This window comes from Vicia villosa, linkage group LG2 (genome assembly GCF_029867415.1).
Source record: "Vicia villosa cultivar HV-30 ecotype Madison, WI linkage group LG2, Vvil1.0, whole genome shotgun sequence".
Taxonomy (NCBI): domain Eukaryota; kingdom Viridiplantae; phylum Streptophyta; class Magnoliopsida; order Fabales; family Fabaceae; genus Vicia; species Vicia villosa.
The window spans coordinates 124,725,006-124,738,659 of NC_081181.1; the positions used below are offsets into that span (position 1 = coordinate 124,725,006).

Here is a 13,654-nt window from a genome sequence, read left to right on the forward strand (position 1 = left end):
TTTGGATGAATTATGGTGTCGTCTTTTGGTAATGTATTCTAATTGTTGTTGTGTGTTGATGAGTACTTCCTGATAATCTGAATATGATGAAATTGGGTGAATGATATAACTATGATGTGTTGTTATTTAAGATGCAATAACATTTGTTAACTGTGATGAGACTCACCCTTACTGTTGACATTTTCAGATTGAGGATAGCTGCTTTCGACTTGGTGAGGATTAGCTCATAAGTCAGTTTAGTTGTTGTGTCGGTGTCATGCTGTGATAGATGTAACACTGGGAACGCGATGTTTTGAGTTTCGAATTATAACTCTATTGTTTATTTTATTTGAAGTCTGATACATTAATGATGTAATGTTGACTTGATGATTTGATTCCGCTGTGTAAACATGATTTTTATCTATGAGTTATAATTTCAGATGTTTCAGTGAATGCATGACATATGCCGAACGTGTGTTTTCTTTTATTTTTGAATTGTGACACCTTTTGCATGTTTACTCTGATTTAATTTTGTTAATTGCCGTGGGGTATTAGAGGGGTGTTACAGTTCTCACATGCCTCAAAGGATCCTCATGCCAATTTTCAAGCTCTGATTCAAAAGATTGCTCACCCAATGGCCCAAACGATCAATAATCGACTGGTTGACCTAAAAGTCAAACTATGGTCAAACCACAGTCAAAACTTCTGATTTTTGGTCAACATCCTCATCATGAAGTATCATTCATCATTTGATCAAGGATTGATCATGATGTATCAAGGAAAGCTCCAAAATCATCAAAAGCCTAAATTTCTAAATTAGAGTTTTTTAGGAGAAAGTCAACCCAACTTTGACCAGCCATAACTTCCACATGGAACCTCACTGGCTGCCCATACTTGATCCAAAGCTAAGCTTCTCTAATCTTTTTATTTTATTTTCTTTATTTTTTATTTTTTACATAATTCTCTTTATTTTAATTTTTGTTTATTCTAAAATCTTGTTTTTATATATAATTACAAAAAATGTTTCCATAATTATTTAATCAAAACCTTGATTTTTCTTATAACATTAAAAATAATTGTTTTTTGGCTAATAATTATTTTAGGGTAATTAAATTTATTTTAGGTTTTAAACCCTGATTTTGCCATGATAACTAATCGCTGTTATTAACTGTTATGCCCTAAATCGGGATTTACAAAGATCATGCCTACACTGAATTTTGCCCTTTTTCTTTGTGCAGCTTTTCAGGATTATCATCAAGGTTCTCCGACTACGCCTCGTCAAATCAAAAGCTAAGTTCTATTTCTTTTCTTCTTTAAATATTATTTTAATTTTACTTTGTCTTTGCCTAGAATAGGGTTGCCTCGAACAGTCAATGAATCCCTCTTACACTAACTTTTATTTATTTTCCGTTTAATTCTCAGATGATCAGAGTCAATCGAAGATCAAGGCATTCGAAGATGTTTATGCTGATCATTGGTCACTTTTATTTTCCTTTACTTTCCGCCTTTTAATTTCCGCATTCCCCTACAGGTTTTTTTATTGTAATTCCCCCATCCCCGCAGGTGTTTATTGTAATAGCGTAGGTTTTAAATTCCTGCCTTTAATTTCTGCAATTTTAAACTGCGTGGTTAGTAATCTTAGGGAGTACAAGCCTTGAACAGAATTAGGATAACTAATTTATAAGATAAATATCATCGAAGTTAACCACATGATTGTTGCACCCACACACCTTTAGGGTAATCCCTCTTGTTGCCTTTGTTGCCTGTTGCCTTATAATTCTGTTGCCTCTAAGTATGCTAAATAGTCAAAGTCCCTCGATTCCGAGGATACCTAAAGCAATGTTGCCTTTAAAGTTATTGAAACTCCCTTGAGGTTGCCTTATAAAAATATAACGATTGTCCCAATTGCTAAGGTATCCTCGCATGATGCCTAAAAAGATAAAATGACTACAGTTAGAATGATTGTACAAGCCTATGCTTACTATCTAACCTATTGGGTGATCAAAGGTTCTTAACAACTTTAAGATCAAGCAACACTAATGTGAATGAAGAACAATCCTCTTCAAACACTACACTTACTTCCAACAATCCTGGATAGTAAGGAAAAATATTCTTTTGAATTTATACAAGAGTTTAAGATGAAATATGTAGAGCAATATCAATCTTGGATTGATCTTCTTCTTCAAGTAAACAATTCTCAATAGGTATATAAGTGTTCACAATGAATGTATGAAACTTATAATGATTTCTCAATGAAAATGTGTATGATAAGTTTCACTAAAAATTCGGGTTGGTATGAACACTTGAAGATATTGAAAGATGAAGAGATTTTATGCTTATGAATTGTTAATGAAGAAGGTGAATAATGAGTATGAAAGATGTAGAATATATAGTGTGTTAAACACCCTTTTGAAATGTCATTTTTCCATGAAGCAATGCAATGATTAAGTGGAAAGAATATAATTTCGTATGGGGTGAAAACATGCAATGGAAAAATACACTGGTTCAGTAGGAACCAGTTCCTGCCTGGGACAACCCGGTTCCTGCTGAACGTTACAGCAGAAAATTTGAAATTTTGAACATGGGAACCGGTTCCCAGCTAAGGACAACCCGATTTCTAGTAGTAAACCACATAACCTTGTTTATGCTGAATGCTGGAACCCGGTTCCCAGCTAGGGAGGAACCGGTTCCTGAAAACTTTTCTTAGGTTTTAACTTATGAAAGAGGTTTCAAAGGATTAAAATGACATGAAATTTTGTAGTATGTTATGCAATGCATGTGGAATATATTTGTGAACATTTATATATCAAAATGAAAATCATTTATACCTTTGATGCTTTAGCTTGATATAAAACTTCATAATTCTTCAAAACTTGAAATGATGGAAATTTGCTTAAGACTTAATATTCTTTTTGCACATCCTTTATGAAAGTTGATATCCACATTGTCTTCATCAAAACCAAGTATGATTGAGAGGCTTGCAATTAGAGTCCTTGCTAAGGAAAATAAATTTCTTGAGGAGGTTCATTTCGAACTTGAGCGGAAGAACTCAAGCCTTCTCACCACTCCTCCGACTGAAGAATAAAGGTTTTGAATGGGAGCAAAGCATCAAGAGGCATTATACAAGGTTAAAGAATATCTAGTTCTCCTTCCAATTTTGTCACCCCCTTGTAGAAATAAAGGTACGAGGTTGTACATTTATGCATCTGACTTAACCATATGGAGCATGTTGGCCCAAGAAGATGATAATGGCGTCGAAAGAGCCTTTTATTACCTCAGTAAAGTTTTAAATGATGCAAAAACTAGATATAGAATGATAAAGAAACTATGTTTATGCTTATACTTTTGTCGTACCAAGTTAAAGCACTATATAAAAACAATGGATGTTTTTTGTTTTGTCTCATTTCAACGTGATTAAACACATGTTGTCTAAGCCGATTCTTCATAGTCGAAATGGGAAATGGGAGTTGACCCTAACAGAATATTCATTAAATTCATGCTTTACACGTTCTCTAAGTGAATCAGGATAGAGGAAATAAAATACATTAATCATGTAAATACCTTGTGCAGTTTACACAATGCATCAGCTACCAAGAATTTGTAATATTATTTGCATATTACCCGATATATCTAGCAATAAGTGTAATTCCTTTTTAACTCCCCTTAATTACACAATTACTTATAAACTTTAAGTTTAGGTCAAGGGAAAAAAAACAATTTGGGAGTGACTACAAACAATATAACAATTAGCTTCTGCATAAAAGCTTTGCTATAGAGATAGTGAGATATACTAATAGGCAGGAGATCACATTTTATCCCTAAGGAATGAATTGTGAAATACAATATTGAACATGAAATGAGAAGCAAAAAGTATAATGGAGCTTTAGAATCTTGATAGTTGACAGAGAAATAAGTCAAGCATATCTCAAACAACAATGATATCAATAATTTACTTATCTTAAGTTATAGTACAATTTGATACCAACGCATCACTGAAGTAGCTCTTTTTGAGGAGTATTAGAGTTTCAGATTATTCTATGAGGGTAAGCTCACAACAACTATTACATAATCAAATTGTACATGGATAGTTAATCCAACATCAATTATTTCGTGCTTTACACGGTCTTGAAGTGAATCAAGTAAGAGAAAATAAAATACCTTAGTCATGTAAATACCTTGTGCAGTTTACATAATGCATTAGCTACCAAATATTTGTAATATTAATTTCATATCACTCGATATATCTGTAATAAGTGTAATTCCTTTTTAAATCCCCTTAATTATAGAATTACTTATAACTTCCAATTTAGATCAAGGGAAAAAAACAATTTGGGAGTGGCTACAAACAATAGAACAATTAGCTTCTGCATAAAAGCTTAGCTATAGAGATAATAAAATATACTAACAGGCAGGAGATCACATTTGATCCCTAAAGAATGAATTGTGAAATACAATATTGAACATGAAATGAGAAGCAAAAAATATTATGCATCTTTGGAATCTTAATAGTTGACATAGAAATAAGTCAATCATATCTCAAACAACAGAGATATCTATAATTTGCCTATTTTAAGTTATAATACAATTATAATACAACTTTTATCAATTCTATATCATCCATGTTCACACGTGAACTTCTTATTACATAAATCCAAATGCCACAACTTTTATCAATTATATCTCATTCATTCTATCTTACTACACATACATGAATTATCACTCTTTATATACTATCTCATTATATGAGAATTTCATAACACTACTTCTTCAATTTTTTCTTTCAAAATCTATAAACCACATAATTCTTAACAAACAACAATTAGAGATAAGTTTGAAACAGTCATGGCATCAACCTAAGTTCTTATTCATTCTACTCTCATACACACCATCATAATTTTCAAAATATCTCTCCATGTAAGTCTTTAAAAAATTTCTTTATGTACTATCTCATTATATGAGAATTTCATAACACTACCTCTTCAATTTTTTCTTTCAAAATCTATAAACCACATAATTCTTAACAAACTACAATTAGAGATAAGTTTGAAACAATCAGGCATCAACTTAAGTTCTTATTCATTTTATTCTCATAGACACCTTCATAATTGTCAAAATATCTCTCATGTAAGTCTTTAAAAAGTTTCTTTACGTTTGATAATTTTTTCCTATTGTTTTTTACAGTCATATCCAAAAATTGATCCATATATATATATATATATATATATATATATATAGGGGGCATATCATATGAGAATGCCATATTTATATGAGAATGTGAGAATGAATCTGAACCATTGGATTTTAAAATAAATGGTGGAGATTACGGGTGTATCTTTTTTTTCTCTCTCCTACATCATTTATTTCAAAATGTAGGAGAGAGAAAAAAAAGATTCACCCATAATCTCCACCATTTATTTTAAAATCCAATGGTTCAGATTCATTCTCACATTCTCATATAAATATGTCATTCTCATATGATACGCCCTATATATATATATATATATATATATATATATATATATATATATATATATATATATATATATATATATATATATATATATATATATATATATATATATATATATATATATATATATATATATATATATATGCTTACTCCAAGAGTAAGTTATCAAGACTTACTCCTCATCATGAACATTGATTGTTCTCAATCTAATAGTTAAAATTAATGAATATTATTTTCTCTCTCCATATTTAATTACTTATTAATTTTAACCATTAGATTGAGAAGAATCAATGGTCATGATGAGTGGGTCTATCAGAAATCTGTGAAAGAATTCTTCCTTAAAACATCCCGTGCCATTCTAAAAGCTTTTGCATGAACATTGTGCTCATCTAACATTATCTTGAGCTTGTTGACCATGGGTCGCTCGATGCCTTTGTTGTCCCTGTGAATTTTTGGCAGTCATGAATAAGTGGTTGAACAAAATATTTTTATAAACAAATTATGTATTTCTGTGTCAGCAGGCTTACTTAAAACATTTTATTCTGTGTTCAACTTCATTGTCCGTGTCGTAGATGTATAATTGAGCATATTAGGGAGGATTTTCGGTTTCGGGTAGTAGCGTACCGATTCGATGACAAGTCTAACCGTGCAGTCTCAAAGTAGGGGGTCCTCCTCTTTTAGAGTATGTTGTGTCAAACTTCATTCCAGGGGAGGTGAATGAGAATATTGTGTTGTATCTTCGTATGTTACTCTGGTAGTTTTTACTGTCTGAATATGTTGTATTAAATAGAAGATCTTGCAACACTTTTGGAGGTTTCTCAAGGAACGGGAGAACAATTTTTCCACCACGGCAGCAATGATGAAACTGAGGAAGTGTTGTCGGTTTGTGTCTTTCCACTTTTTCTTGGTACCACATACACGCTTGATAGTGTGCACATTCATAATTTTGGTCTCCGATATCGTAATATTTTGTAAGGACAAAGCAGAATAAGTAATTACATTAAAGACAATATTGAATAGTTGCATTAATAGAGGAAATGGAAATCATTTGGTTATTACTGTATCATATGGAGTATACCTTGAAGATGATCCTCCTGTAATGGTGCAGGCTCTGAATCATCGTCGGAGTCTGAAGTATTAGGAGAATTCAAATTATTGTCAGAGTTGGAGCCATCATTGTCCGAATAATGATAGTTAAGTGGCATATTATGATTTGAGGTAGATGCATGATTCATGTTATGATTTTGAATAACAAAGTTATTTGAAATTTAAACCCCATAGTCATGAAATTTCTGAATCTTTTTCTGTTATCCAAGATTATCTTCCTTCTCTTTCTAGCCATAGTTGTTTTAACAGTGGTTTCATATGCTACAGAGGATGAATTAAAATTTAAATGGGAAGTGAGGTTGTTTGATCTGATTCCGTTTCGATAATTTCTTTTCGCTTTGAGAATAAGTTTTCTCCAATTTCTAGCAATTGACGTTTGAGCAACAGTGTTTTCAACAACATCTGTGACCATCATAAAAACAAAAGTATGGTGAATAATACAAATATTATTGATTTGTATAGGTTTATCTAAAAGACTTATGATATGTATAGCAGTCTACATCACACACATGAATACTGAATGGTTACAGTTACTGATTGAAGAGACATTGGTGGGGTTGAAAACTCATAAATGTAGTGTTCATTTAAAAAAATTTATTCATAGTTGAAGTATATATGAAGTTGGAACTGAATATGAATAGAATGATAGTTATACATTTAAATTAGAAGAAAGGTTTCTTAATGTAGCAAGAAGACAGTAACTGTTGTATGTGTTAAATGTATTTAATTTAAATTATATATGGCAATAATAATTTTTTATTCGATGCATGTGTTACAGTTTTAAAAACACTTTAAGTAAATAAAATATTATAAGAAAATAGAAACTCAACAGTTACCCCACTATCTGCATGTACAAAGTTCTTTTTTATACTTTTGTTTTCTCTTGCATTGAATAGAAGTTGAGCATTGAAACTGATTGTCTGTTAGGGTTTTTTACAATGACATGTTCTCACGGAGGTTCTTCTGGGCGGATTCCTTCCAATGATGATAATCATTTGAGGTATAAGCAGTTAATTTTATTTCACTTTCCTATTACTGTACAAAATAGGGTAGTGGGGTAATAAAAGTTATAAGCAGTTAGTGATGACTGAAGAATCAACATAGTTTAATGTTGTATTATGTATGATATTTGTTGAGAAATCAAATGCTATTGAACAACTGTTGGGGGTTTTTATTGCGGGAATAAATACGTAGTTTTTATTTTACTTCAGTGTTTATGGATCCTGTGGTTGCTTGGTATATCACTAAATGCTTAGTAAAGAATGTTTAATATATGGTCATTTTTCAATATATATTTGTTGTTGTATCAACGATGAACAAGCAATGGAAATCATAGGAGAATTAGTTAAAGAGACAGACTATGATCCTAACATGGAAAGAAAATGCTGGAAAAAACAACGCGATGTAAACCCTGTTGGTGTTGTGTCGAATATTGATATTCGTACACAAAATAGGGTAAGTGTTGAAAGCCATCATAATGCAGGAGTTACAAATGTAAAAGAGGAAATAACAGACATGAACACAAATGAAATGAGAGTTTCAGAAGTTGCCGAAGCGAGTGGATCAAAACAGGGTAAGAAAGGAAGACGTAAAGTGGTGAAAAAATCAAAGGTGGGAACTGACACTACCGTAGACTGTTCTACAGGTGCTCAATTTTTTTTGGAAGAGACTCATGTTAGAAATGCTAAATCTACACAGCAGAATGTAATGATAAAGAAGCATTTGAATATGATTTTCATCTTATTGAAAATGCACATAATGTATAATATGAATGATTATGAATTTTTCCTGTATGCAGCATTTTCCTAAGGAAATCGCAAAAAGATACCTTCGTCTCTTTCAAGACGAAATCAATCCGCTGGATGTGAGGACGAAGAACATTGTTACCTGTTAGGTCCACAAAGCTATTAGAAAGGGGGTACCCCAGCCGTATGAAAAGTACATGGCCTTAGGATGGTACGAATTTGCCAAATCTCTCAACCTGTGTAATTAACTCCTGTTATCAGTTAACCTTGTAGTATGGCGGAAGTTGAATGGTTATATTATATGTTGGGAATGTATTTTTGGTAGAATGTCTTTTGTATATGTGCTGAGGATGTTATTTTGTAAGCACCTTAAACAAAATGCGAACATACTTATATATGGTCTATTTTAAAATGTATTGTACAATCGTTTTGGGAACATACTTTTGAAGTTTTCTTATTATATTATATTAATCATCTCTAATATGCTGATAGTTAAAATGTATTCTATCACTTAATATTGTATCAGCATTACACTCTTATCCCAATTAGTAAAAGATCAGATACAAAATTACTTATTTATAGTTAACATAGTCAAATCTTTTAAGTTTTGGTCTTTCTTTATGAAGCACAATTGATGTTTCATCATACATACATAATGAAAGAATGATTAGGAATGAAAAATACAAACATACCGTTCTTCCCCACATCATTATTTTAAGTATATGCAGTAGAATATTCAACATTATATCATGGTCTACATCGAATCATTATGTAAAGTTTATAATGTTGAAATAAGAAAAAACCAAGGTCCCATTGTAAGAAGAATAGTTAAAATGAGATAGATGTTATATGATATTGTAAAAACAGAATAGGACAAATATGTTGTTTGTGTAAAAACTATATTTAATGGAAAGAATGGTATATGATAAAAAAGAATTAGAATAATTGATAATAGGATCTATAATATGTAATAGAAGTTGAAGTTATTTGAATATAATATGAAACTCAAACCACACACATCCTTAAAACCAAAGGAACATAACATGAGTAACATAGTAGGTATTCATGCAATAATTATTACAGAAAAACAAATCTCACTCATCCTTAAAACTAAAGGAAACTAACAACAAATTTGCAGAATAAATACATAAGCAAAATACACACTAAAGTAACAATAGATCTAACCATTCTTCTCCAATTTAATTATCTTCTTCAGCTTGTTTGATGAGAGTTCTCCATCATATAATCCTTCCAAATTAGTGGATTCACTTGATGCACTAGGAAAATGCCTCTTACCAGCAGGTGTGACAATATTAGGCTTGTGCTCAAATGTAATTTCCAGGTCCTGACGGATAATGTTGAAGAATATTATTCAGGATTATCGATATAAATGTAAGGAAGTAAATGTGAAAATTGAAGCTCATCGTAACCAATTCACGGTCTTCATGCACATCTGTTTTAGCCTCATCAACACTCTCTTTAATCTATACATAGTTAAACATAGTCATACAGTATAATATACTGGTAGAAAACCAAAAAGAAAGGCATACACGGTTTGAAGTTTGTACCTCCAGAGGCTCTGATATTATAGTTTGGATTGGAATTGGTTCCTTTGCAGTTAAAAAAAACAAAAAGAAAATAAATGGAAACATTTGTTATAATAGCAGGACCTCTTATATAAAATGAATGACGGTTTAAAAGAATGTACCTCGTTCGTTCCTCACTTTTCCTTAAGTTGCTGGATAATAGGGTCATTTTTTATAATCATAATGAATGAATAGTTCTTCCAGCGTGGATGCCACTTAACCTTAACAGCCATTTCCAACTTCAACAACTGATCAACTGCTAATGGGAAGTCCAATGGATCAGTAATTCCATCCTATATAAAGAAGCGTTGGCATTAGTGTACGCATAGTATAGGAAAGTACATTCTATTCGGTGATCAGAATAAATATATAACCTTGATCATAGTGTTACGAAGTTGAGATGCAGATAAACCCAAGATCATTTTACATTCTCTGTTCCAGAACACAAAATTGCAACTTTTACCCCCATGTGTAACCTCAATCTCAAACTTATACCTGAATCATCATAAGAAATCGTTCCATTAAAAAAGCAGACAACATAGAGTCTGCATAAACATGACAGCAACAACTAGACTAGATGGCAACAACTAAAACCTAATGACTTCAGCCATGGTTTCATTACCGGCTTCACACTCAAACGGGGGTTTGTCACCACGTGCTATAGATTGACACATATGGCAAGCACGATAGTACCATCCAAATGGAGACGCGACCAATAATTTCGTTGTAGCGACAGTAACACAAAATGTAATCTGGACAAAGAGTGGATTATATCAGAAATTATCACCACAAATGATGAGGTTATAAATATTATATGAAACAATAGTAAGACATACATCCTTAAGTTGAGTAATCTCAGCAATAGGTAAAACCACAGCCTTGGGCAACAATTTTTGCACAGGAGTAAGCTGAGAATTTTTAGAATTCTGGGGGGATAATTGGGAATTTGCTCCGAGTTAATAAGATAGGGTTATCCTGCTCTCCTTAGGCATTCTGCAGAACGTGGATTATTAGCAAAGTCCTAAATAAAGCAATGACATATAATGGATGGTAGTAACAACATACCTTTCGGTAAAGTCTTTCATGAGAGGGAAATCAGCATCAACACATAAAAGGGTCACATTGTAGGTGTTTATCACGGACAGAGGATACTTTTCTGCAAAGTCAAATTATACTTTGTCAGTGGATTTTTTTATAGAATTTGTAGTTTTCCTATTAATTTAAAATGATTTACATAACTGATGAAATAACCTTCTTCTTTCACTTTGGCATACTGAAGCAACACAACTGTAGGAACTAATGCATCAACCTTATCTTTGTTAAACCTGATGAACTGGTTCGCATATGATTCCCATAGAGTACAGTTCAACATGTTGTTGCATAACCATGATCACAAAACATTAGGATATATCACATGATTCTACTATCTGAGAGACTTAGGTATAAGAAAAACAAACCTGTGGTCACGCAACACCATGCTAATTTGCTGTTTCTTTGCACCAGACTCAGTATGTGCATAACCAATACTGTCGACCATTCTAATGACATCTGAAACAAATATATTAATTTCACAGGACTAAAAGCCATCAAAAAATGAGAAAACAAAACAGCGAAAAAGTATATTCACCAAGCAGGACATCTTTGACAAACTTCCCTGTTATGATGTCTAAAAAACTTGTAAAAACAATCGATTTCTGGGGTATCTCATGTTTGTCTTCATCAGCGACAGACGTTCCAGCAGTAAACTTTACCATATATTTGTGTCTTGATGCCTTGAAGGCCAGAACATAAGGCACCACCTTAAAATTTGATACAGTATAGGTATGCCCTAATAGGCATTTGTCGTTGAACACCGACACATGCGGTGTTGGAACAACAACATGAATATCATCACCTTGCGACAGAAACCAAAAATGTTTCAAATTGTATAATACACAACATAGGGAAAAAACATACATAAATCATAAACACGCCGAAGCATAAACAGGGTAATCACCAATTTGTCAACAAAGATCATTTCAAAATGTTCCTTGTTGTTAGACACAACATTCCATCTGTGGTGAATCCTAACAACAATCTTTCAAAGCTCTTTCCCATCGTTGATCTCTGCTATTCTCTCGACAGGCCTAGCCATGATCATGCAAATTCACACCACACTGAATTATAACCGCAGAAGTTAGAAAACATGGAAAGAAGAAAAATGAAAGTGATTGATAAATATGCAAGGCATTATATGAGGTCATTATTGCCGTAAGCAGTTTGGAACGTGGATGGCCAGAGAAAGTAAACAATCTGTAACTGCAAGATCATGAGAGGTTGTGAGGTTTAAAGTTCCACCCTTAGAACTGCCGCAACACACAATGAGGAGGGAATGATGTGGAATTTTGTGAGAGTGAGATGCTGATGCGGCAGCCCATATGATGAGGAAAAGCTAGACTTTTCTTAAATGATAGATTACATAATTGTAAAATAAACAATTACTATATAAACTCAATTGTATTAAATAATAATAAAAAACTTGTGACATGGTGAAAGAAAAATATTGACATTTGAAAAGAAGAATTTTATTTTCAAATAAAGATAATATTTTGATAGTGACCCGTAAGATAAAAAGTTAGTTGTTTGACTGATTATGTAGTATTATTCAATTTGATAAAATACATTTTTAATAATAATAAATAAAAAATATTGAATTATTACATTTTAAAATAAAGTATGAGAGAATATGGAAATGGTGGGGATATAATGAAGTAAGAGAGAGAATAAAGAAAAGTGAGAATGAATGATAGAAGTTTTGGTTGTATCAAGTATCCAATACTGATTGAAAAATAGAAAAGTGGTAGGGTGATTTTATTAGTTATCATTTTGTCTAATTTGTAGTGCAATTTTTTTTTTAGAAAAGGACAATAATAAAAGTTTGATCAATCTTTTAATAAATAATAGATATTGGATACGTCCTAAAAAACTTATTCCTAAAAGAAAAAAAGAATTTGAAAAAAACTAAAAACATAAATAAAAGAAATTTAAAATTTAATAAAGAAAATTAATAAATACATTATGAAGTTCTTTTTATATATAATCAAAATGAAATAGGTATGTGTTAGTAAATGAATCATAGCTTCAACATAATGGGCAAAAACGTGTCACAATGACAATGTTAAAGTGCATCGTTGGCTTGAGCAGAATTAGACTATTTACAATGGAGGTGTTGAATTTTTTTTTTCAATAGTTGAATTGGTACAATGGTGTGTTGAATCCTATGTTGAAAGTGATGTGGATTATTTAGTGTTGAAAACATTCAACATGTTGAATGAGAAATTAGTGGGGGCCACATAATATTTTTGGCAAATTATTATTGGTTGTTGTGAGTGTTTATATTTTTATTTCATGATAATTATTTAATGTCATTTATTTTATAGTAAATAAATTTTTTATTTATTTTTATTTTCACCAAAATTCATCATTTTTTTGTCTATAAATAGAGACTTGGTTCATTTGATTTGGACACACCAAAAAATTCCATTTTTTTTTCATAATTTTTTATAATTTCAATTGATAATAATATTAATATATAATTAATAATATTAAAATTCATCATTTTTCATAATTTCAATTGATAATAATATTAATATATAATTAATTTTAATATATAATCATAAAACAAAAATATAAAAGAAAATAAGAATATGAAATAAAAGTAGTGGGGTAGGGTGTTGAATTTTATTAAACAAAACTAGTCAGAGACCCGTGCTGTCGCCCGGGTGCAT

The 13,654-nt window shown here is 31.5% G+C and overlaps 1 protein-coding gene across 1 annotated transcript; it reads right to left on the reverse strand.

Moving 5' to 3' along the window:
- Positions 1–9,481: 9,481 nt before the first annotated feature.
- On the reverse strand, positions 9,482–11,984 carry LOC131649936 (uncharacterized). Its single transcript, XM_058919680.1, has 10 exons — positions 11,930–11,984; positions 11,639–11,781; positions 11,345–11,463; positions 11,122–11,212; positions 10,724–10,813; positions 10,482–10,639; positions 10,262–10,382; positions 10,109–10,180; positions 9,732–9,785; positions 9,482–9,646 (listed from the first exon to the last, which is right to left on the reverse strand). The coding sequence occupies exons 1-10, from the start codon at positions 11,982–11,984 to the stop codon at positions 9,482–9,484; spliced, it is 1,068 nt and encodes a 355-aa protein (XP_058775663.1).
- Positions 11,985–13,654: the final 1,670 nt, after the last annotated feature.

What these genes read in the sequence shown, in the direction of transcription:
- LOC131649936 (XM_058919680.1), bottom strand. Translation starts at nt 11,984, where the DNA reads ATGGGAAAGAGCTTTGAAAGATTGTTGTTAGGATTCACCACAGATGGA. An exon ending in AAGGTTATTTCATCAGTTAT is followed by an intron (nt 10,814 to 11,121) that starts GTAAATCATTTT and finishes TTATCCCCCCAG; the next exon opens with AATTCTAAAAATTCTCAGCT. An exon ending in AGATTACTCAACTTAAGGAT is followed by an intron (nt 10,640 to 10,723) that starts GTATGTCTTACT and finishes CTCTTTGTCCAG; the next exon opens with ATTACATTTTGTGTTACTGT.